The sequence below is a fragment of the Podarcis vaucheri genome, assembly GCF_965113315.1.
Source record: "Podarcis vaucheri genome assembly, chromosome: 16".
NCBI lineage: Eukaryota > Metazoa > Chordata > Lepidosauria > Squamata > Lacertidae > Podarcis > Podarcis vaucheri.
This window is the reverse complement of record NC_138754.1, coordinates 34,854,371-34,880,326: the sequence shown is the minus strand read 5'-3', so window position 1 is coordinate 34,880,326 and position 25,956 is coordinate 34,854,371. Positions and strand designations below refer to the sequence as shown.

The window sequence follows — 25,956 nt, the reverse complement described above, 5'->3', positions numbered from 1 at the left end:
GGAGTTGTAGTCCAACAACCCATGGTGCGCCCCACATGTTCCTCACCCCTGTCTTGCACCAGCCCTCTAAGGCAGGCCAGGTATCCCTAAACTATTTATTGGTGGCTTGCATAGAGCTACCAAAGAACTTGAGCAGGGGTAGAAATTTGAACTGAAGGCTTCCTGGTTTTGCATCTCGTGATCTTAATATATTTATGGTCTTGGAGAGGACAGGAGAGGGTGAGATTATTACCGGCTTTCAACTATTTTCACTGAAAGGAGCATCCTCATTCGGAGGCAGTTTGCTTCTGCAATACATAATGCTGGGATTCCATGCCCTGTTTGTGAAAGCAAGTAATGCATCATCAACAAAAGGACCAGGCAGCTAGCGATGCAAAAGACCGTTTTTGTCTGCCACTCACAGTAAACCAGGGACTGGGGGCCTTTCATACATGGTTGGACTTCTACAAGCCCCAGCCAGTGTGGTCAGTGGTCAAGGATGATGGGAGCTGGGCTCTAGCAGCCTATGGAGGTTACTAGTTTTCCAATCCTGCAGTATTTGAGCTAGGTGGAGAAATAGCCTGAGTTGTGAAAAATGCAACTTCTGTGTTCCTGCAATGTTGGGACTTGATGGGATTTTTTTACCTGATTTGGGAGACAGGTCTTAATCCCTCTGCCTTACCACCTGGCGTGTTTGGATGCAGCTGTCCTTAAGGAGGACCACGCAGCATTCAAAGTGCCCAGCATTTCCTGTCCTGACATTCCACGTGCCTGCAGCACTGCTTCTCACGTGAACATCCCAGCCAGCCAAGCTGGAAAATTCCTGTTTGTTGACCCGCCCGAATCAGACGTTACTTGCAGCTGCTGTTGCTTTATGATTTCTAGGAAGTGCCTGTAAGAGAGAGCTGTGGGTTTCGTAGAAAACCTAGATCATTTTTCAGAAGGTGCCCCTGCACAACAGCTCCTGTTTTGCACTGGGCCAGAGAGCTCTAAGGAATGTCCTGTAGTTTTCCATACTAGCCCTTTTCTTTCTTCCTTCCTTCCTTTCTTCCTTCCTTCCTTCCTTCCTTCCCTCCCTCCCTCCCTCCCTCCCTTTCGCATGTGTGCCCCCACCTTCGGTTTTACTGTTTTCCCCAGCATTGGAATTCAGCAGAAAGTTGATAGAGAGAGAGAGATCCGTTTGGAAATGCTTCCCAAATATTAGCCCCTGGCACACAGTTGTTTACTTAGACATTTCTGAGTAGGCATCGATGTGGGGAGAGAGGGCAAGCCTGCAAGGGACTGAGCCGTGCCAGGCTAAGTGGAGTAGTGTTAGTTTTAAAGATCTGGGATGTTTGCCGTGAATATGCCATTACCTGACCTGACCTCTCCAAGCAAACCTGACAGGCGGCAGGCACCAAGTTGTGTACACAGCAAATGCCAAGACGGCCTGGTTTCGCCTGTGCAAGAATTTTAAAACTGCTCTGCCATGTTTTTCCTTCCTCTGCTCCCTCCCTTCTCTCTTCTGAATGTGTCTCTGCCTGGTATATATTACCAGGATTGGCGGGGTGTGTGTGTGTGTGTGTGTGTGTGTGATCATTTTTGCTTTTTTCAAATTGCTGCTTCAAGTGTTGTGAAAAAGAAAATGGGGGGCACTTTGTGTTGAAATTGAACATGTTGGAAAGAAGGTTAGATGAAAACCTTCTCCCTGCAAAGCTAGTTTTTTGTGTGTGCAGGGACTAGTTCTGTTCACTGCAGGGAAGCTTAAGGTAGTTTGGTACCTGAATTGGAAAAAGTACCTGTGGTTTCCAGTAGGGAAGGGTTAGGCAATGTGGTGCCTCCAGATGATGTTGGATTCCATCTCCCATCTCCCCCAGCCAGCATAGCTAATGGAGTAAAAATGGCATTTTCCCTCAAGTTAGGTGACGGAGTAGCTTCTCTTCCATTTAGTTTCTCTCCGGACAGCACTGAGCGAGATCCAGGCAACAAGGTTGTTGGATCCATCCCCACAGCAGGATAGAATATCAGGTTTTCTATGCCTTATAGATAGAGCCCAAGTGCTTTTTCTTGATATTATTAAGCAGTTGTAAAAGCTAATGCTTCCATTAAGCTTTTGGCTAAACTGGTTTCTCCTCACCCCATCTGGTTGCCTTTGATTTTCCCGTTTTTAATTAGCATCTGTCATTTGTGTGTTGTTTTATGACCATTCATTGTACTGCGTTTGATCTTGTAAAATACTTTGAATCTCTAGTAAGAGTAGTATAAAAGTAGCTTTTTTAAAAAAATAAAAACAAAAACAACAACCTGTGTGGCACAATATAAGATTTCTTTCTTTTTTCTTTTTAAGCATTCCGAGGGAGACATCAGCCCACTTGAGGCAGCTGCTGCTAAGACTCTTGCAACGGAACCACAAGGACCGCATGGACTTTGGTAAGGAATTTTGCCTTCTGAGACACTTTGTAATCAAGTCAGACCAGAACCACACCAAAGAAAGAGATACCCTTTAATAAAATTGACTCTGCCCTTACACTTCAGACACACCGACTTTCACACTTTGGCTGTGCCCCCAGAGGGTTGACAATAGCTCAGTGCACCCCTTTGCTTGAAGGAGGTTTGTGGACATTGTTTTGAGGTATCAGCATCTCGCATGGCAAAGTTTTGCTGATTGTTCTCTTCATTCAAGTTTGATTCAAGCCCCTCCCCTCCCCCAGCACCACTGATCCTTTGCAGACATCATGCTGTCAACCCCGGCTTAATCCTAATTGGTTTGCCGTCTGTTATTCTTTCCGATTATGTTTGTCAATGAAACTGGGCTTTAGAGAACATCCCCAAGCAGCTGGCCAAATCAAGGCCAGGGATTAACTGATCCCAGTTTTAATTGTACATTTATAGATGAAGCATGGCCGGATTTAGCAAAACCATTGTGATTTATTTATTTTTGAGGGGGGTGGGGTGGATATGGTCATTGTACTTTAAACTAAACTAATAGGGTGACCTAATAATGCCATTTTGTTGGGCGGTGGTAAGCTTCTGTCAACTAGCTGTCTGTGGTTTTTCCCAGGTGGCTGTAGGATGCCTCAAAGCAAGACACTCTGTGGTCTTGGAGGAGTAAAGACATGCCACTCCTGAATGTTGGTGCTGTCTTGCATTTAAGCCTTCCTTCGCCAACCTTGGGTCCACAGCTGAAGTTGGGCTACAGCATCCACCATCCCTGACCATGGGCCATGCTTGCTGTGGCTGATGACAACTGTAGTCCAATCACATCCAGGGACCCAAGGCTGGGGGAGGCTGAATTAAGGTCTAGCCTGGTAGCCACAGGCAAGAAGAAACTGCATGCAGGCTAGAGGAGAAATACTGTGTTCAGTCCTCCCCAGATCAAGGTTGGAACCACAGTAAAGGGCAATAGGTTAAAAATCTCCTGTTCTCAAGGCCTCTGTCCTGCACCTGATAGCTTGGCTCTTGAAGAAGATTGCCAGGACTGTTTTAAATGCTCTCAAGCTAGACTTGGCACATTACCCAAGAGCTTTTTGAGGGCTCAAAAGCAGGATACAAATCCTGCTTAAACAAGTAAGATCATTAAACATTGTTTGGTTTTTGGGTTTTTTGCATGATTGAACTCGAACTTTGTAAAACATCGATATTGACATTTTCTTTCTCTTTCTTTCTTCAGATGAATTTTTCCATCACCCTTTCTTGGATGCAAGTGCCTCTATGAAAAAATGTAAGTTTGTTTCGTTATCTCAGTCTCTTTTTTGTAATACATACACGGACCTGTGCTGTAGATTTTAGCTTGCACTGTGCAAGCTTAGAAGCACGTTATTGGTGGTTCTCTCTTAGGCTCATTCAGGTGTGAGAAGAGGCGGCAGAACTTCCACAGCCCGACCATTCCATTCTGTAGATGACTTGGCTTTCTCTGTGCTAGAAGGCTGCCTCTCTTGAGAAGCAAATTGCACCTCCCAAGTTTTTAGACCTTTATTAGTAACTTGACTAGGTGCTGACAAAATCTCAGCCTTCTAAAAACTGTGGGAGTGGCGGGAGTAGCTTAGTTTTTTGGAGGGTGGGGTTTTTGTTACACTTCAAGACCCTCTTTTGAGGGACAAAATTACATGTAAGTATCCTTTCAACTGTGATAGCCAGCAAGTCGGTGAGACTAAAGCATCTTTGTGAATTGACACATATCATCTCTTGCAGTGTTTCAGAAACTGGCAGTTTTAATCATGTAGCTGAAATATGTAAATCCAATTCCCTTTGGCATTTTTAAAAGATATGTAATCACTGCATAGGAACAATGTTTTGGCATTGAGTTTGTCACATTAATTCTGTCTGGGGTTTTTTACGATGATAAAGGGAGTCATGTCATCATGACTTTGTCTGGCCGCTTTAGATTTAATCTTTATAATGGTGGTTTCTGCTTTTTGTTGAGCTCATTTTTGTGCCTGAAGTAATGGACTGTAGCATACACTGAAACAGGACAGCAATCCATTGACTTATGAGGTCTAAGAGATGGAGAATTTTGGAGGGGTGGAAAGTGGAACAGTTCCAGAACTGAAAGTAAATAGAGGCTTTCTTACATGTTGAGGATACATCTAAATGACACCTGAGAAGTTTCTCCTTAGGAGAGAGATGAAAAATTAAGAATTTCCCAAAGAACACACGCTATGACTTTTGTGGTAGAATAGATGCTTTGTATGCAAAAGGTCAAGGTTGAGTTTCCCACATGTTATCATTGAAAGAATCTTAGGGCACGAATCTGGGAGTCCTTGGAAAGCCACTACCACTTTGAGAAGAAGCAGTATTTAGCTAGCCCCAACCAGATGCCCTCCAGTTGTCTCAGAACTATAACTGTTGGCAATCGTGGGGCTAGATGGGGCTCGTGGGAGCTATATTCCAAAGCATGTGGAGGGTACCAGGTTGGCGAAGAGGGGCTTGATGAACCGGTAATCTGACTCTGTGTATAAAGTGGCTTTGTACAGTGAATTTCAGAACTTAAATCAGGCATGGGGTATGCTATAGCATAATCCATCTGCAACAGGATTAGTTCAAGGGTGGAGCTAGACATTATCTCGGCAAAAATGTGGGTTCTGACATAGGAATGTGTGGGGTGAGAACCACGTGCAAGACTGGGTCAATGGGGGCTGGGGGCTTTTACTTTTCCAATTCTCACCTGACAAAGTGCCCCTTCAGTGGAGCGGGTTTACCAAATAGTGTTTTTGGAACTACGTAGTGATAGTTGTAGCCTGTGTGTGTGTGTGTGTGTGTGTGTGTGTGTGTGTGTGAGAGAGAGAGAGAGAGAGAGAGAGAGAGAGAGAGCAATTATCATGGATCAATTCTCTTATCAAGTCAGCCAGTCAGCAAACGATGGGAGACACTGGGGACTTCTACATTCTGCTTTAAACCTGTTGTAAGCCTGCCACAAGGTGTCCTAACACTGGACGCCTGTAGGGAAACCTAAGCCTTGGGTCACCATTGCTTCGAAGCAGGAGAGTTATGATTTCATTCCCTGATCGTAATTTTAAATAATACAATCCCCCCCTCCCTTAACTATACTTAGGTGTCACTCCCACGGGCAGAAAAATATTCTCCTGGTTTAGGGGCGCTTCCAAGCCCTCGCGGTCCTTACCTACAACCGCAGTGTCACCCTGGGGGGAAGGCCACCCTCGAAACCGGAAAGCGTTTTCCCGACTCAAGGGCACTTACAGACCTGCAGACTTCCCTGCTCCCACCACGGTGCCCCAGTGGAGAAACATTTCTACGAAATCTGAGCCCCTTGCCAACCAGGAAGGATCTTCTGCGCCCCAGGCAGCCTGGCAGCCACCGCGAACAGTACCGCCATCGGCTCCGGCATTATGGAAGCCGAGCTGCAGCCCGCGGGGATTCCCGCAGAAGCAAGAAAGGATTTTCTTGACTTGGCCTCCGTTTCCTTCACTGCCAGCCTCCTCACAACCGCTGCGTGGGGTGACCCCGCCAAAACGGCCAAGCCAAGAGAGGCAGAGAAGAGCTCCCATCTTCCGGCCACTGTCTCCTGCATCGTCCAGCCCACTGCCTTGGGACACTGGTCCCATGAGACGCCCATGCCAACAGGCGCTTGCACGCCCCAGGTCACGGCACAGCTACATCTGGGTGTGAATCGGGAAGAAAGCTCATCAGGTCACAGCCTTCAGCCAGAAAAGAAAACTATGCTGCACAACCAAACTGAGAAGAGAAGCTCGAGTTTTTCATCTTTTGGTGCTTGGTATACGAGAGGGCTTTTGTCCAGAGACTTGTAATCATGTACTTCAGTCCTAATACTTGTCTGTAGCGGCCTCAGGCCCAGTTCATAAAGAATAGGAACATGGTAGTCAGTCGAATACCAGAAGGCAGCTGATCATGTGACTCCAGCAGTTGTGTCCAAGTTATTCATGCTTAGGGTAGACATGACTAACTTAAGGTCCATTAATTTCAGTGGGTCCACTCTAAAAGTTAGTTGGATGTAACCCACATTCCCCCATTCCCTCATCATCACACCTGGACAGGCCCTCCAAAGATTTGTGGTGTTAGGTTTGAAAGGCTCCAGATCCATGTGGCGAGTGACTCTTGTGTGGTGAGTGGCTGTCAGGTTGCTGCTTGTGTATGTGCATTAATCAGGACTCTCGAGAGAAGAACCAGAAAGCTGAAGGTGCCTAGAGATCTCAGTGTTTAGGGGAACCATTTTGAGGAAAGAGGTGGCTTCTTCATCCTCTGATTTCTTGTTACCTGTGCTGTGATGGATAAATGGCAGGAGCAGCTTGCTTGTGCTTCTTTTTAAGAGTCTTATTCATACGATTCTCTGAGCACTTGCTTTATCTGTGGCTATTTGCCTGGTCTCCTGGTGGTGTTATTGGAAGACACCATAACTCAGTTAGTGCACAGTGCAGACAGCCCTCTAGTCAGAAGGGTGTCAGGACAGGAAAATATCTCTGTGAGACCTTGGAGAGATATTTGTCAGGATAGATGCAATGGAGCTGGGTGAAACCAATGAGCTTGGCAACAGAGAATGTATTGTGTTGATCATGGTACCTTCCACCAAGATATGGTCAGTGGTTTCTGCCTCATACAATTCTCTTTCCTTGATTTTTTTTTTTTAAATCTTCCTTGGCCTGCCCAATAATGAAACTGGGCATGGTGCAAGTTCTTTATCTTTTCTCAGCACCACCGAGTCCTTTTGGATTCCTTCATTCTGTTAACTGGAAACTTGTTTTCTATATGTTCGTTCCAGTTTTATTTATTTATAGCCTATTTATATGCTTTGTTCCTATTTTTTTCTATTTATATATATCTGTAAAGTGAGACATCTGTATTTCTGAATTATGAAAAATAAATATTTTTCTAAAAACGAAACTGTATAACTTGGGCAGAAGTGTTTGTGTTTTGCCATAAAAGTTGCTTAGTGGATTTCCTCCCCCCCCCCCCATTTAATGATAACTAATGATATTGCATGGCAACAATAACCTGTGTGGGGTCATATTGGTGGTACCGGCAGTGGTAAGGCCAGAGCTGCAGCTCAGTTAAAGAAGTGCCAGTTGCTAAATCATGACAGTTTTAATTCAGTTTTATCAGTTAATCTATTGGGCAAAAACAGTTTCTAAAGCTCTTGGCAAGTGAAAAAGGAATGCAGTGGTACCTCGGGTTACATACGCTTCAGGTTACAGATGCTTCAGATTACAGACACTTCAGGTTACAGACTCTGCTAACCCAGAAATAGTACTTCGGGTTAAGAACTTTGCTTCAGGATGGGAACAGAAATCGTGCTCTGGCTGTGCGGCGGCAGCGGGAGGCCCCATTAGCTAAAGTGGTGCTTCAGGTTAAGAACAGATTCAGGTTAAGAATGGACCTTGGAACTGATTAGAACCCCTTTAAAATACCTCTGTGTGTGTGTGTGTGTCCCACAAATCCCACCCCACTATCACTTTATAAATTCACCAATGTAATTGTTGCTTAATGCAGAGCCCTTCACTAGGCAAGAACCACCGCAGCTCAACAATTCAGCTGTGGTGTTGTTCATCTAAGGAAGATTTCTCCCCCAAGTGAGCTGTGCTGCATTTTTAGAACAGACTGTGGTGGAGAGAGCTGGGACCTAATCTTTCTCAATTAAGCAAGGACTTGGAGACTCAGCAGGCCTCCTTTTGCGAGGAGAGGAATTATATAGGTAATCTGAAGATTTGTGGGTGGATACACCTAATTCAAGTATAATATCACTGTCTCTCCAGGCTCAAGGTGAAATAATCAGGTTGGTGGAGCTAGTTTCTTTTAAAGGATGCCAGATCTTCACCTAGAGACCTTTTAAAGCGCTTTAAGGATTCAAGGCAGGAGACACCAGCTATCCCCTCTGTCTCATTGCTCCACCGATCCCTTTGCCCCTCTCTTCCCACACCTGCTTGGGGGCAAAAATAATAATCTTGTTCATCTCCTGTTCCAGCCTCTCTCCACATGCTACTTCCTTTGATTCACCAGACTCATTCCTGTTCTGCCCAGACTCTTGCTTTTGCTGAGTCCTACTTTTTGCCTCTTGCTTGGCACTAAACTCCCTGGACTACTTTCTTCAGCCTGGCAGATGATTTTCCTTTGTGATCATCTGCAGTGGTGCAGAGTCATATGCAACATGAATCCTCCAGTCCTAGGGAACCCTGGCAGGGGTCGAGTGTGTGAGAGCTCCTGCAGTTGTGCTTGTGAATGGCCCCTGCCTGGAGGAATATGTAACCCTGCTCATTTATACAAAAGCAGTTCCCTGGATGGTGCCCCATCTATATCCATATATACCTGCAGTGTAAATAGTTTGGCAGTTGTAATGAGCCATTTGTAAATGCTGTGTGGATTTGTGAGTCCTGGCTGAGATACCAGCAAGTCTATGCTGAATTCCCCTTAAGATTTGGGTGGGAATAGCAAGATCATTTTTGTATAGACGTGGTTCGTCATGCACTGTCAGTGCTGCAGTTTGTGTAGCGGAGTGCTTGGTCCTCCATTGCTCCATCATGCACACACAATGAGGCAAGCGCTCCGTATGCAATCATGCAAGTATGAAATCTTCAAACACTTGGTTCCCCACCACCACACATGGGTGTCACTGAAAGCAGAAGTTCTTGTCACCACATAGGAAGGAACTTACCCTATTAACTATTTTGGCCATCTAGTCTTAAGACTGTCTGTTTGGTCCAGCAGTGACTTTGTAGAACCTCCAGAGGAGGTTGTTCTCATCACCCAGTATCTCATATTGTTTTAACTAGCAATTTCGGGGACTGGAGCTCAGGTGTTTGGCATGCAAAGCATGAGCTCTACCTCTAAGCTCTGGCCCCCTCCCCTGTTCTTTTAATTTTTTTTAAAAAATGTTCCATTTCAAATTTTCACATTCAAGCCAAAAGATAACCATACGGTAGTCATTGACTTCCCTTCCCCGCCCCCCTTCCATGGTTCATTTTAGTTACCCATTGCTACTGCATATCCTGATTAATCCCTCTTTCCCTTTCTGAGCATATATCATCCAGGCTTGCATAGACAAAAATCCTGCTTTGTTTTCTCCTTCCCTTGCAGCGTACAAATAATTCCCTCCCTCTTTTTATTATTGGGTTATCCCATTGGTTTCCTCACACCAATCCAACCAGTGCCTTACCTCAGAATGGTGCTTGTCTGCCAAAATATGCTAAGCGCAGGCAGTCAAAACGTGGTTTCACAGGGCAAGTGAACACCTGGCTGTTAAAACATCAGCAATATGATGTCATTTTATGGTAGTCCCCAGGGATGTTTTCATTAAATAATATGTTTTGACTTTACTGAGAACATTTTTCTTCTGTGTGCAACCACCATTGTCTTAGCCTTCTAGTTATCAACTGGAGAAAAGTACATCATCTCATTCTTTTGGAGTAATAGAAGCTATAGCTGGACAGTAATTTTCCTGTTGCTGTTGTACAGAGAGAGAGAAAACAGCTGCAGCTGGGGTGTGTTAATTAATTACAGCTTTACACCCTTCAAAATTAATTATAGCCTTCCACCCTTCAAAACAAATAGCAATGCTTTAAAACGTTTTTCACACATGATGTGAAAATTCAGAATCAATCAATTTCACTGTGCTCCAGCGCTCAGTTTTCTTTATATTTTCTCTCGCGCTTTATTTCTTTAATTGAAAGTATTCCAGTTCTGTTTTTCTGCATCAATGTGAGCTACTCAAGGCAGCTCAGAAATTATTTTAAAAACAAACAAACAAACAAACAAACAAACAAACCATCATTGAATGCCTACAAAACACAACCCAACACAAAACACAGAAAGACAAAACAATAATAAATTCTTCAAATTGTGTGAAGAACCAGACACAGTGCTTGAGATACCTCTGAAATGTCTGATAATGGTAGGAAGCCTGCCAAACAATATCTGTTTATCTTTTCCCCACCCTCTCTTTTGCTTGGAATGTCATTGGAGGAAGCCATACCGATAGCTCTAGGGCAGGAATGGAGAACTTCACCACAGTTCTCCATGTGCTGGTAACTTCATGGGTGGATACCTGCAATGCTCTCCATGTGAAGCTACCTTGGGGCTGACCCAGAGGGAGCAGGTGGGGCAGGACACCATAGCCAGGTTGCTTGTGAAGGCAAGCTGCCACCAGGATGCAGCACCTCAAAGGCCGCAGGATTTGGATTTTTGCCCGTCCTCTACTGGGCCAAGTTCAAACATTTTGGTACTAAGACTCTAAACAGCTCAGGATCAGATTTCTTAAAAGACCAGCTTATCCTCCAGTGCAGTTTATGGAAGAGCTTCTCCTCCAACTTCCAAAAAAATTGGAAGCTCGCTCTGCAGTAACTTGGAGAAGTGCTTTTATTGTTGCTGCCCTTGTTCTGTGGAACAGCATTCCTGCTGAGATACAACAGATGCCCATTATCTGCCCTTTCTGGAAGCTACCGAAGGCATTTTTTGTTCCAACAGCTTTCCCAACAGCATGACTAGGTTTCTGCCATGGGTATATTTGGTGTTGTTCAGAAATTTATCTGCTGCTGTTTATTTATTTTTTGGTGGTGTTTAACTGTTTTCAGCTGGTTCTGCTGCATTTGGTACATTGCCTTGAGGCATGTGTGTAAGGTGATCGATAAATTAGAATAAGTTGCGACCTTCTAGATATTGCTGGACTCCAGCTCCCAGTGGTTGGGAGCAATGGGGGTTTGAGTCCCAACAAGATCTGGAGGACTCCAGATTATCTGGGTAAGGAATTCCAAAGGGCATTTAGGGAAGGCTCTGTCAAGTGTACTTGACTACTGTCTGCATTATTTCGGACCCTGCGATTTGGCTCGGAGGACTTTCGGAGCGGCTTCCAATTAAAAACCACCAACCAAATCCTAAAAAATACTTAAAGCAACAACACCACAAGAATCTGCGCATGAGGACGGAGAAAGGACCCCTGGTTTTTTAAGAAATATATTAGACCTGAGATGCCACTGTTGTGGTGCTGCAACAAAAAAAGATGTTTGCGTTCTAGAAGGCAGACAGCAGGTTGGGCCAATCTTGTGCCCTTCAAACATTGTTGGCCTGCACTCCCCCCCCCTCCAACCATTGGCCATGCTAGATGGGGCTGATGGGAGCTGGGAGTCCACCGTCTGCATTGACTACCCCGACAGAGACCAAAGGCATTTAGAAGCCAGAAAATGGCGCCTCAGACTTCAGAATCTGCTGCAGAGTGAAATAAACGACAGCTTCACAGACGGGGGGCAAGCGAAAGAGCGCCTGCCACATTCAGTTGCACTGAATGCCAACTTGTTTCTCCCTCCCCCCTTCCCTGCCTCAGTTCAGTGACGTCGCCTGGCACCTGAGGTAAATCCGTTAGCGTGAGGAAGCCAAGAAAGCTGTTCTAATCCCGCTGTTGACAACCTAGAAAGCATGACCTTTCTTTCTTCTCTCCCCTCCCCCTGCCCTCTTCAGCTGCTTCTGTGCCAATGCCTTCTTATCCGAGCTCTGGGTCTGGGAGTTCGTCCAGCAGCTCTTCCACGTCCCATCTCGCATCTCCTCCCGTAAGTACAATGCACGCCTCTTAAGCGCTGTTGGTTTTCCTCCTCCCTCTTGTTTGCCACTGGGTCGTTCTGGTGGCTGCTGACGACGTCTTCCTCTGGGTGCCCACCACACCGCCAGTCCACCGTGCAGGGTGGCATTTTCAAGGGAGAGAACCATCTTAAGCGGTGTGTGGCAGATCCCAAGTCAGCCCACGTAAGAAGCACTCGGATTGAAGGCTTGTCTAGTCTAGCATCGTGCTTCCTCACAATGACCAGCCCACAAACAGGGTATGAGCACAGCAGCTCTCTCCCCACTTGGCGCCCCCAGCAGTCTGTATTCAGATGCAGGCTGCCTCTGGATCCTGGGGGCAGCATGTGGGTAGCCTTATCCTCTGTGAATGTGTCTAATCCCCTTTTAAAGCCACCTTAGTTCGTGGACTTTATCACATCTTATGGAAGTAGATTCCACAATATAACTGTGCGCTTGTGGGGGGAGGAGGAAGAGCCCGTCCTCTCTATCTCTTTGGTCTGCCCTTAATCTTGCTCTATTCGGTTTCATTGGGTGAACCTGGGTTCTGGAGAGGGGAAAAACTAGTTCGCTTAATCCATTTTCTCTGTATTGTGCATCAGTTTCTAAACCTCTATCATGTCCTCCCTTGCTCACTTCAAAAACAAACCCAAAAACTCCTCCTAAGGGAGTTATTGCACCTCTTCTATAGCTTTTCCAGCTCTACAGTATCCTTTGCTTGAGATACAGTGAGCAGAACCATGTGCACTATATTCTAATTGCGGTTGCACTGTTGGTGTCATGGCACCCTCCACCCAAAGGGGCTGAGTGACCCCAACTCAGAATATGGCTCTCATTTCCACCTGCAAATTTGAAGGTTTGTTCCTTCAACCCTCTAAATATCGTAAGAAAGCAGAGACTAAAAGCAAATTTGGTGGCAATTTTTGTATTGTCACAACATCGCTAGCCCCATAAGTGGGACTTCTGTAAGGTAGCAATGGGATAACAGCCATCACATACTGGGGGACTTTCTGTGTCAAAGAACCGTCCCAATTCCCTGCCGACTGCACCACTTGATGGTTCTGGGGCCACTGAAATGGCATAGTTTTGTCTTGGGGCCTTTGGAGAACTGCCTTGAAAGAAGCAGCTGTTCCATAGGCACCATGTGCTGGCAGAAACTCCTTTTCTGGGACTGCTTTTTGGTGCGGAAGAGCCTGCAGAATGAGTTGCTTCCGAGGTTTGCGTTTTCACTCCTGTTTCTCCTTCCCCTTCCCTCAAACAGTCCCTTGGAGAGATGGCACATCTCCCTGAGAAGGTTTCAGCCTCTCCTACCCAACCCGGCTTCCTTCATGGGTCGAAGGAGTCGGCTGGCGGCAGCAGCAAGAACTCCTCCTGTGACACCGACGACTTCGTCATGGTGCCAGCCCAGTTTGCAAGTAAGCAGTCTGGTTTCTTTTCGAAGCAGAGGCATGGCTGATGGTGTGGCGGAAGAGGTTGTGGGCATGCCTCAATGGCAGGAGACAGCAACCATAATCTCACGAGCCCTGCTGGTTGCCAGTTTGCATCTTGGCTGAAATCAATGTGCTCACCTTAGTGTTTAAAGCCCTAAGAGACTTGGGCCCCAAATATCTGGAAAACCGCTCTCTGCTGTTGAGATCAGCAATGGCAGCCTTTTAAGTAGCTCCACCGCTATCAGAGGCTCAGGGTGGCAGCAGCCTAGGAGAGGGCATTCTCTGTGGCAGCCACAAAGTTGGGGCGTTCCTGCCCTACAGAGGGGCATCTGTGCAGTTTTTCTCATATGAGCTTTACCCCGGTGTATGTTTTTAGGACCCGTCCTATTCTCGCGGTTGCGATTTGTTCTTAAGCTGTTTTTAATGTTGTATTTCAAATTGCTGTGACTTGCACTAGGACTTCAGGAGGTGAAGGGCAAGTAATATATTGTTATATTTAGGTACTCCTCTTCCGTGCTACAGCAGCGCATGAGAGACAGGAAGGAGCAGGGATGAGTGCAAGAGCTCTGCCCCTCTCCATGGGTCCTTCCTTCCATTGTTGTGCAGGGAGGCTAACCCAAGCAGAGCAGGCAGCCTGGGACAGGCAGCTGCCCTCTAACTGCAGAGAGTAAAGGGGGCAAACTAGCATGGTTAGCCCCACTCTCCCCTTTGCAAACAGATTTATTTGGGCAGATTAATGTCCAGATAGTGTTGCATGCTTTGAACAGGAGAAGGGGAACAGCTTCCCGGTTCACAAAGCTGCTGAGATTTGAAATTGGTTGTTCTTCAGCTTGGGGTTTTCTGTAGCGAGAAGCCATGGTGGGGAGATAGCTGAGCAGGCAGGCTTGTTGGGAACCAGTGTTTTAGGTCTGTGTTTGGGAGCTCCTGCCATCCAATTACATGTCCAGGAACTGGAAAAAGGCACACTGGCATGACCCACTATTCGTAGGCAGGTGCTGGGGACCCAGCTAGTAGGGAGCACACTTCATGCTTGCCCAGCCCCCCACCCCAGTCATTTTCCTTGTGGTGGGCCTCTATTTAAATTCCTCTCATTGCCCCAGAGTGATGCCATATTGGGGGTGTTTGGGGGAATGAAAATGGTGCCCCCCATGCCCACACTGATGATTCCCTGTCCCTCCTTGAAGTGCCACAGTTCTCCTCCATTCAATAAGTTCCCAAGAGGGACCAGAGATGCTGGAAGCCTTCCAGAGAACACTTTGCCCAGGGTCCCCTGAAACCAGTGTTACCGGGGAAAGAGGCACTGCAAGTTGGTCCCGTTTTTGATGTTTGAACCCTCAGTAATACTTATCCGCTGGGATGAGCTACAGGCACCAGGCAAAGGGTGCTGTGGTGTGCATATGTGTGTGTTTCAACCTTGATACATTTTCAAAGGGATGTGACACAAGCACACCATGATGCCACAGAGTGCTGGAAAATCTCCTGTCTTCTGCAAACAGAAATGAAATCATACATGTATTTTTTTTAAAAAAACAAAAAACTGAGGATTTGCAAAACTGAAATTGTTTCTTTGAAAAATACCCTACAGGCTCCCAATAGGAAGCTCATTCTCTGAACGCCAGTCTTTTATCTAGCCAAAACGAGACCCTCCACACACAAAAGCAGGGAGGTGGCAGTAGGCTTGGGGAAGTTCAAAATGTCATTGAGGGATTGTGCAGCCCACTGAGGGCTGAATATGCTCAGAGTCATAAGGAATGGGATTGGCTGTAGTATGCAAGAAAGGGGCTTGTTTGGTCCTTGAGCAGGAGCCCTCTGCCCCTGCTGCAGGCCCAACTTTTCAGATATTACAAGCCTTGGGCCAGTGACATCTTTTGTGTTATTTGCGCAATCACGCCTCTTCGCATATGAGCAAAGGGTCTTCACTCCCATCCTATCATACAAGTTTGTACAGACGGTCACACAAGACCTGGTTATTGCACGGCTAAGGTCTAGCCAGCCCCCCACTGTGTGAATAATGGGGTCGTCACAGGCATGAATGTCCGTACCGAATCTCTACTTGCAGCCTCCAGGTGTTGCCAAACTACAGGTCCCTTTTCCCCCCACCATTGGTCATGCTGGCTGATGGGAGTTGGAGTCCAGCTATAACTGGAGAGCCACAGGTCCCCCACCCTTTCTTTTTAGCCTAATTGTGGGAAAGGTCACATTAGTGGTGTTGAGAAGAAGCCGCCGTTCCCAAAGAGAGGAAGCAAGAGAGGCCTCTGTGGCTTCAGTCTCTCTTCTAAAAAGAATTCTATAAAAGTTCACACAACATTTGAGGGCCTTCAAAGACCTCTCCTTTATGTGCAGTTCTCACATGTCCACAGGACGGGGGGGGGGGGAATTAATTGTGCATGCCCATGCTCTTTATGTTATTACTGCAGCATAGGCCTGAAATTAATCTTTTCAGAACTTTTTAAAACTTAGGTGATATCGCTGTGGAGGCTGCAGGAGGAAAAACTATCCAGGACAGTCTGATGTGTAGTGGGTAAGGAACTTTAGTGTGTGTTTTCTTATTTTATTTATACTTTTTATTTAGTTATTTATTTAACTGATTTTACAATCCTTTTAACATTTTAAAACTTGACTTTTCCTTCCCTCTCTTTCTGTGGTTGCTTGAATTTATTTTTAATATCTTCTGCATATCCAAATTAACTTAACTTACTCATTTATTTATCTTCTTTTAATATATACTCTTATGTAAACTGCAGGTTATTACAATAATCCTGCCAGTGTTTTTATCAGTTTACAATTTATCTGTAAATATTCAATAAACCATTTCCATTCTTTTATAAAAAGTTTGTTAACTTGATTTCTTATTCTCCTGGTAAGTTTCGCCATTTCTGCATATTCCATAAGTTTTTGTATCCATTCTTCCTTTGCTGGGACTTCTTCTTTCCATTTTGGGGCAAGTAGCATTATTGCCTCCTGTAATCACATACATGAATAAGTTTCTATACAATTTAGGTAGTTCTATCCTTATAATTCCCAAGAGAAAGGCTTCTGTTTTGTTTTGTTTTGACAAATGTTATTTTAAACATCCTTTTTCATTTCATTGTATATCATTTCCCAGTAAGCCTTAACCTTACTACAAGACCACCACATATGATAAAAAGAACTTCCTTTCTCTTTACATTTCCAACACTTACCGTATTTTTCGCTCTATAGGACGCACTTTTTCCCCTTCAAAAATGAAGGGGAAATGTGTGTGCGTCCTATGGAGCGAAGACGCCATAGCCCCGCGACCCTCTCCCGGCTGGAGAGGTGACACGTGGCTATGGCAGGAGTCTCTATAGCTGCGCGTCACCTCTCCAGCTGGGAGAGCACTCGCGGGGCTAAAGCAGCCCCCCACGAACCTCTCCTGGCTGGAGAGGTGACGCGTGGCTTTAAAGGCTCCTGCCATAGCCGCGCGTCACCTCTCTAGCCGGGAGAGCGCGCACGGGGCTAAAGCAGCCCCCTGCGACCCTCTCCCGACTGAAGAGGTGACGCACGGCTATGGCAGGAGCCTCTATAGCCGCGCGTCACCTCTCCAGCCGGGAGAGCGGCTATGGCAGGAGCCTCTCCAGCCAGGAGAGCACTCGCGGGGCTAAAGCAGCCCCCCGCGACCCTCTCCCGGCTGGAGAGGTGACGCGCGGCTATGGCAGGAGCCTCTATAGCCGCGCGTCACCTCTCCAGCCGGGAGAGCGCGCGCGGGGATAAAGAAGCACCCCGCGAACCTCTTCCGGCTGGAGAGGTGACGCGCGGCAATGGCAGGAGCCCCTCCGCTGCACCTTTCCGCTGCTCCCTGACCTGCTCTTTGGGGCTGGTGGTGGGCTTCTCCCCGCCAGCCCCAAAGAGCAGGTCGAAAGGAATCTGAAGCCTGGAGAGCGAGAGGGGTCAGTGCACACCGACCCCTCTCGCTCTCCAGGCTTCCAAGGTAGCCGCCTGAACGCACCTTAAACGGCACCTTGTTTTAGAGCGGGAAAACAAGAGGGAGAAAGTTCTCCCCCTCTCTGTGCAGCGCCTCCTGCCGCTTCACTGAAGGGGCGCTGGGCAGAGAGGGGGATAATTTTTTTTCCTTGTTCTCCCCCCTCTAAAACAAAGTGCGTCCTATCGTCCGGTGCGTCCTATCTTGCAAAAAATACGGTATTTGATTTAGACTTGTACATTTTTGCCAGCTTACTTGGTATTAGATACCATCTTGAACAGTTTTATACTGAGGCCATTTGACCAGCTTAACACAGTATTGTCTGCTCCAGGGATGAAAACATGTGGCCTTTCCCCTTGGAACTCCCATTGGCCATGCTTGCTGGAAAGTTGAGAGTCCCAGTAACACGGTCCCTGACCTGGCAACAGCTCTCCAAAGTCTTTCCCCTTGTCGCTCTCTTGAGACCGCGGCTGGAGATACCAGCAACTGAACTCTGCAGCTTCCGTGTATAAATCATGCGCTCTTACCACTGACTTGTGGTCTTGCAGTAAAGAGCCCATGGATCCCTTGAGGCAGCCTCCATAGAGGCTCAGGAGAATCCATGGGGCAAGCTGTATACAGTGGATCCAGCCAATTCTGTTCCTGGCATGGAACAGTTGCGAATAAATCATTTGTTGCAAACAACAAATGTGACTAAGAAGCTTGCAACTTGAGAACACAAGAGCAGCCGTGCTGGATCGAGCCAATAGCCCATGTAGTCCAAAATCCTTCTCCCTCATTGGCCAACCAGGGGAAGCCCACATGAAAGATGTGAGTGCAAAAGCTCATGTTCCCCGGCAACTGTGATTCAGCAGCATTGTGCATGACTAATCGCCATTGATAGTCTTACCCTCCACAATTTGTCTGATCATCCTTTCAGGCTGTCCAAGCTGGTAGCTCTCACTACAACTTGTAGTAGGCTTGGCAAGGTTCGCTGAAGTACTGGCATCTCCCTCTACTGCAAATAATGTTGCTGTTGTTTTTTCTTGCCTTTTTCCAGGAGTTCCCTGGTGGCTTCAGCAGGCTTGGAAAGCCAAGGACGAACCCCATCTCCTTCCCCTCCTTACAGCAGCTCTCCGAGCCCATCAGGGTAAGAGGAAAATCGGATGAGAGTGTTGGCACTCCTCATCCCCCTAAAAAAAGAGGAGTGTGTGACTCTGTGTGTGCAGATTTGATTTAACTCTCATGGAGTATCTCTGGGGCTTGGCTATACTTTCATGGAGCTTTTGGTACTGGAGGAAAGGGAGAATTGAATTCCCCTACCAGCAGCAAAGAGCAACCAGAGTTGTTGAGCTTACTGTTGCTTCTGTACTCTTATAGGGGTGGAGAGAGGGCACTGAACAGAAACGAGCTGGAAAGCCAAACCTAGCAGAAGCCACATTTTTTTCCTAGGGTGGAGGAGACCTCATATTTTGATTTGGGCTCCTTCGAAAACCATTGGCAATCCTAATGTGCCACTTTCTACAACTTGCCTACCAAAATCCCTTCACTGGCACCACCACACCCTCCAGTTGCCAGCTTTCCATCTCCCTCTCTGGGCCCAAACAGCTCTCACACTGTGTCAGTTACCATATTGTTCTCCAGTAAAACTTCGTTCTCCCTGGTCCAGCATTGGGGTCAGTATTGGTGGGCGTTTGACAAGGCCCAGAACCTCCAGTAAGTTAGGCACCTAGGAAGCTGCCTTATACAGAGCCAGACTGTTGATCTATTGAGCTCAATGGGACCTTCTTCTGAACACGGAGCAGGTGCTCTACCATTGAGCTGCAGCCTGCAGGGCCGCCACCCCAGAGCCTCTTGGCTGCTGTTGCCTCCTTCGGTGCCCTCTCTGAGCATGCAAGCAGCGAGGCAACATTCTCCACTTGCATCAAGGAGAAGAGAGGGCAATTGGTGTCTGTATCAAGGAAGGAGTGGGAAGCCCACTGAACGTATCTTCCCTGTCCAAAACCTGCAGCCGGTGTTCTGTTTGCAAAAACAGTACCCAGCTCCCCTGCCCCACAGCCGTAAACATTTCTGTGATCCAATTCTCCACTGCTCCCAGGCTCCGACCACCCATTTCCTTCTGTTTCCTCCTCTCAACAGACCCTTCCACTTTTCCAAGTACCCGTCCTCCCCTAAAAGTGCTCTGTGCTTTTTGTCCTGCAGCCGGCCTGGGCAGTTTTCATCCGGCAGCAAGCATGGGCAGTCGGTCCCCATCCCAGTCCCCACACAGATCCACAACTACCGGCGGATTGAGCAGAACCTTCAGTCTCCTAATCAATACACTTCCCCACGGTGAGTACTGAGGCTTTGATAGCGCTGAGATGTCTGGGAGGCTGTAATCTTGTCTCGCTGCCAATGTTCTTTGGTATAATTGACTCGGCATCAATCAGTGTCGAAAGGTAGCAACCCTGAGGGTTGTTCATGAGCAATCTAGAGAACACCTGGGTGCAGTCTAGAGAATGTCTGGTATGCCCCATGGAAATGAAGGAGGAGCACCAGGCGGCAGGTTGCAGAATTGCATACTTGTCCAGTGGCATGCAATTAGCCTGTCTCCAACATCCTTTTCAGAAGCTTGTCTGAAGGCTCATTATGATCTCACCGGGATTAAGAAATGGTCTTGCTCTGAAATAATTTACACGCAGATTAGGGATGCCTTGGGAACCTGTCTTGCCGTTTCCTCATCTGTGGGATCTCATTTTGGTGCTATGTCACAAAAGAACTTTTTAGTAAATGACTATAAACATGCTCTCAAGGCTACTCTCTCTCACTCCAGTGAAAGCTCTTAGGTTGGCGTGTACCAGGTCAGAGCCTTTTCTGTGGTGATCCAGGATCTCTGGAATACCTCCCTCCCCTAGAAACGAGTGTGGTTCATTCTTAGTTGGACTTCAGGAAAGCTTTGAAGATCTTTTTATATCAGCCTGCATTTGGGTGACTTTATGTTGTCTTTGTTTTTAAGAACTGTTTGTTTGGGATTTTCATATTATAGCATACTAATAGGTTGCGTCCTGCCTTCGGAGCATTGATGCACTAAAAGGCTAAAAATGCGTGCAATACAAACATGGGCATTTTGATAGGCTTTTAGTTCTAGTTGATTGAGGACATTTGGCCAGCTAATGGTCCACTCTTGTAAATGACTCTGCACTTTGTTCATAGCTGTTCCTTGTGCTCAGAACTCCATCCCTGAACATCTATGCCTTTCCTTTTTTCAATATGCATAACATGTTAGATTAACAATAAATGGTCCTGCTATGAGGAAAGTGCAATCTAAAATTTGATACAGAGGAGACAACAGGGAGAGGAAAGGGAGTCTAAAAGGGGAAAACTGTGTTCGTTTCACTTATATTCCCCCTTGATGCTTCAAACTTTGTTTCTCAGTCCTCTTCCTCCTCATGTAAAAATGAGCCTTACGGTGCAATCCTGCCAGGTGAGTTGCATACCGAAGGGGAGCCTTAAGTATTATACATCTCCATTTGTTTGCATAATTCCTTCATCCTCTGTCTCTTCTATTCCTGCTGTCTCTGTTTCTGTTATCTTCACTCCTCTTTCTCCATTGTCGTCAAAGGAAGTTGCCTTATACCAAAGACAGACTTGGAGTCTGCTACAGACTGAATGGCAGTGGCTCTCCAGGGTTTTGCAAGCAGTGGTCTTTTTGAGCCCTAGCTAGAGATGTGAGAGATGGCATGCACAAGGTCCCTGGTTCAAAGCTTGGGCTACTTAGCTACCTACCCTGCCCAAATTTGGATTGGGAGATCCTTGAGGCAGGGACTTCTTTTTAAAGCTGGTTTTACTCTGCGTTGCACCGTTTAACATGGTTCTTTTATCAAAGTTGTTGAGCTTCTTTTTTTCGATTTTGACTTGCCTAAGATCCCACCGCCTTTCGGATATTCTGCCTTTGAAATCCCGGCAATGTCCAGGAAGATTCAGACGTATGGCAGCCCCTAGATATCATTCAATGAACCATATCGGATTTAGGATACAATCCTAAGCAATCTTACTGCAGAGTAACAACCATGGAGCTGTGTAAGACAGTGGTTACTCAGAACAACTGCAGAGTTACTGCAGAGTAACAACCACGGAGCTGTGTAAGACAGTGGTTACTCAGAACAACTTGTTACTTGATTTAATAGCAAAGTTAAATTCCTTGGAATTTGCATGTTCATGCGGCAATATTTCTGAAGGAGAACAAAGCATACTTTCTTGGGGGATTTCAGATGTTGAATACATGTGTCACTGCAGGTGCATTCTTAAGAGAAGCCTTCCCTCCTGTGTGTGTGTGTGGTGGATAAAAGAGAGGTCGAAGTGAGGCACAAATACTTGTTTTCAGACTCTTGTTTGTCATTTGCATTTTTTTTAAATTTGCATCTGCATTGGAAAAGTTATAGATATGACTTCCTGATGGAACAGTGGCATTTTTCTAGTCAATCAAAAGGCTTTATGTTTATTTTAAAGTCAGTCAAGGGTGAGGATCATCTGGCTTTCCCCATGTTACTGGACTCCAGCTTCCATCAACCCCAGCTTGCCTGGTCACAACCGTAAAGGATGCTGGGAGTTGTAGTCCAAATACACCTGGAGGGGCACCAACTTACCCACCCCCCTGATCAAAGTGATTTGGCTCATCTTGTGTTTCTGTCCTGTTCGCCTTCTGCCAACAGTAGTCAAGTGAAACTTTCCGTAGGCTAGTAACGTTTATGAGCCTATTTACAAGGCTGGATTAGTTGCCTGAGCGCTGCGGCTGTAATTATTGCGTGATATCGGCCCTGCCAGACTGCTCCTTTCTTTAATGTATGTGTTTATTTACATTTGCTTATGTGCTTAGTAAGGCATCTCAGCCGTGCGTCTTAGGCCTCTCTGCCACAGTCACATCATCCAGTTGCCGCATGAGCAATCCATGACTGTGGCTTGGAACTTCAGCTGGGGAGCAGTCAAGTTCCACCGGATGTATGGCCCCAGGCTGTGTGACTGACTCCTTCCATCCTGTGCGGGCGGATCTTCCTCCTCTATGAAATTGCTCGGCTCTCACACTCGCTGTTCTAGCAGCAGTGCTCCGGAATTCCAGGCTTCATTTCCTCCTCCATGGTTCTCCCGAAACACGAACAAGTGGGGATGGGGGAGCCATACGAGAAATACAGCCTCTCTAAAAGAGTGGAACTGAATTATTTGGGGGCCAAGTTCCCACTGATAAGTGGAAGCAAAGGAGAAAGCAAGGCTCCTCAAGGGTGCAGTCATTTGAAGAGGTGAGTTTCTCTTCAGACTTTCCACAGCGTGTGCCTGCCCGCTAGTATCACGGTCAGCACTGGGTCTTGCTCAGGGGAGAGGAGGTGAAGCCAGGAATTAGGCCTTGGCACCAGCAGCCAGAACTGAAACATGCCCAGGCAGATTCCTAGAAGCCTTTATAGTTCTTCTAAGTCAGGGAAGCAAAGGACCCCTTGAATAGGAAGAGTCACTGGTGTAGTCTCCTCCAAGCTGTTGCCCTCCTGAATTCTTTTTATTTATTAGCCTCAGCCAGTACAGTCTGAAAATGTCTGTTCAGGTGTCTTTTTAAGAAACCTTGTTCTACAACATAGATCTTTTGATTGCCTAACCTGTCCTTTATTTCCTGTGTTGTTGTTTTTCCACACCTTTATTTATTTGGTTTTTCAGATTAAAGCTTTACAGTCACATATTGAACATACAACATAAAAAACAAGATTCCAAGGAATCTCTAGGACTTCCCTCCTGCCCTTTGTGGGTCCTATTGTTAATCATTTCCTCCTGCATCTTTTATGATAATCCCAGTCTTTTACATCTCCATTGCGTCCAACTATAAGTGATATTCCAATCCTACTAACGATTTTAACTGTTTACAATGGTTTTTAAGATAGGTTATAAAATTTCCCCATTCCTTATTAAAGTTTTGGTCTTCCTGATTTCTGATTCTTCCGGTCATTTTGGCATAATCCCATCAACTTGATCTGCCATTCTTCTCTGGTAGGGACTTTTATCTTCTTACCATCTCTGTGTTTTCCATGTCAGCCCTCACATTCCACGCAGTCTTTGGCAGCTACTGCATTACTGGGGTCGGGAAACCACTGGTCAGGGAAACCACTGCGCACGTTCCTGTGCTGCAAGCCACCAGTGCCTGGCATCGATTGCCACCTGTGGTCAATCAACCTCCCCTTCATGCCCCTCTGCTTCTCGTGTACCTGTCTGTGCACTTCCTTGCTGTGTGGATTCCTCCCCCGGCTTTCTGGTTCAGCCTCTGAGCTCTGGACAATGGTCTTCTCCTTAGAAGAGGTAGCAAGCAGTTAGACCCCAGTCCGTTGCCAGCCGACAGACTCTTGATGGCCCCTGCTGGTGTAATGCTTCTATCCAAGTTGCCAGTGGAGTTGGGTGGACACAATGCACATCAGTCTGAGCCCGAATCGCCAAAGGGACCGCAGTGTGCTAGCTGCATTTGAACAGCAGCTTTCTGAGGCTGTGGTCTGCCTTCTCAGTGCAACCACAGAGGCTGCCAGCAGCATGATGCTTTTCTTTTGCTGTGGTTGTGTTCCCGCTGCAGCTGTTAAAGAGTGAAGGACTTGGAAAAACAACTGAGGTTCGTGCTGTTCCCTGAAGGATCTAGAGCAAAAGCTGGCAAGAAGTGTAAACAAATAAACCAAAAGATAAACCTGTTGTGAAGAGCATCCTTTGGATTGTTCTTCCTGGTATCCTTTTCCGAGATATCAGGTCAGAGGGCTTTCGCCCTGATTCTTCTCCAGTCAGGCTGCTGCTGTTGCCACGGAACCCGTCCTGTCAGTTCCATCTTAGGTCTTCCACATTGGCCTTTATGAAAAGCATCTCATGCCGAGCAGCCGCAAAGTCTGGTGTCACATGAGTGTTACAATATTTCAGTGACTGTCTTTCATCTGGAAATAAAGAACTAAGATGGCATTTCTTGTGTCTGCTGCAAATGTCTCCCTGTCCCCCCTTTTAAAGCCTCTCTTGCACCTCTGTCATTGGTCGCGCCACTTTGTAGTGTTGCAGGTTCAATGGGTCTCAGGCCCATTTTTCCCACTGACTTGTGGATGTTATTGATATAATTCTGTAGGGGCAAGACTCAGAGGTAGAGCACATGCTTTGCATATTACTATTATTAATATTATTAATTATACCGCCCTTCATCTGACAATCCCAAGGTGATTTACAGCATTAGAAAAGTTGCGTGGCAAGGTCCCACCCCACCCCCCTTAGTAGAATAAAGACACATGACTCAAATAGTTAAGGTTAATGGGCTAAAAAGGCCACAACTTTATTGGTTACAGATGATGAGCGGTATTGGCTTAGGCATTAGATCTAACCAACTATATCTGACTCCAGCCCATCTGTAAGGAGTCCAGGAAGGGTTAACCACCAGTAGGGGAGGTCCTGCTGGTGCACATCAACTAGGAGCTCCCCCGGGGATCACTGATAGGGGTCGTGCCTTAGGCCCTCACCTCCCTAGGCTTTGGACAGGGCCACACCCCTGAATCCTAATACCCTTCAATATGCGGGGGAGGTGATGGCGCTACCTCACCTCTTCTCTTCTCCAGAAATATTCCAATGCCTAACCGCCAAACCTTAAAAGTTGTGACAATTTGCTATGAGGTAGGCGAAAACCAAGTGGAAAAATTCCTACCAGGCCCCTCAACGGCAAGCAACCGAAGTCCATAGCAAGCTCAAAAGAGATGAAAACCTTTAAAGGGCAGGAGGGTGGGGAAAAACAGAGCAGCTGGAAGCAGGAAAGAGAGAGATCTCCTGGCTGTGTCCTGCCTTTAATGGGCAGGCCACACCCCCAGACCAACCAGATTGGTTGGCCTGGCCAGTGATGCCAGCAAAACCACCTCCTCCTTAAGGCAGAAGGAAGCTTTACTGTTTCCAGCCATGGAGGCATGCATTCAATCATGAAAAAGATCTCAGCTTCAGTCCCTGGCCTCTCCAGGTAATGTCCCCTGCCTGAAGCCCAGGAGAGCTGATGCCAGTCAGTACAGAAATGAGTGAGCTAGATGAGTGAACTATTGGCCTGACTCTGTACCTTCCTATGCTTCTGAGCTTGTTCACCATTTGCCTTTCTTAAAATCTTGTCTGCCTACTACGTTCCCCGTGGAATAATGAGAGATCAAATCCTTTCCCATTAGGTCCGGAACAGTCAGAAGATCAAGCAGCAGCAACAGCCCACTTGGTTTCCTGAAGGCCAGCCCTTCCCCTCCTTTTGCTGCTGGGGAGCATGGAGCTGTCCCAACCTCCAGAAGGTTCTCCTTTGGGGGTGCGAAGCCTTACACGCCATCCCCACAAGGTAAATTATTGGGTTTGCTTATTCCAAATTCTAGAAACCCCAGCGATTGTGTGTCGTGTGTGTGTGTGTGTGTGTGTGTGTGTGTGTGTGTGTGCACTTTCCTTAATTCCAACCAGCATTTTGTGGGTGAATGCAGATATAGTAGCATAATTAGAGCAGTGACTCTGGTTTGGAAGTGTCCTAACTATACTTGGTCCCATATGTGCCTGTTCCTCCCCAGGACTGAGAGGGAACTGTTTGAAAATGACAATGGTTTAAGGGAGGGACTACCAGTGAGAGGTACCACAATGCTCTCCATGTTGAGGGTC

General features: G+C 46.7%; 1 protein-coding gene across 1 annotated transcript in view; it reads left to right on the top strand.

Annotated features, from left to right (window-relative positions):
* ULK1 (unc-51 like autophagy activating kinase 1) overlaps positions 1–25,956 on the top strand; it is a 118,569-nt gene that overhangs the window by 70,383 nt on the left and 22,230 nt on the right. The window contains exons 10-17 of the mRNA XM_082204119.1: positions 2,306–2,388; positions 3,629–3,679; positions 11,875–11,963; positions 13,232–13,385; positions 15,861–15,921; positions 18,380–18,469; positions 19,522–19,650; positions 25,491–25,648. Coding sequence (XP_082060245.1) covers positions 2,306–2,388; positions 3,629–3,679; positions 11,875–11,963; positions 13,232–13,385; positions 15,861–15,921; positions 18,380–18,469; positions 19,522–19,650; positions 25,491–25,648 — 815 coding nt within the window. The remainder of the gene's footprint in view (positions 1–2,305; positions 2,389–3,628; positions 3,680–11,874; positions 11,964–13,231; positions 13,386–15,860; positions 15,922–18,379; positions 18,470–19,521; positions 19,651–25,490; positions 25,649–25,956) is intronic.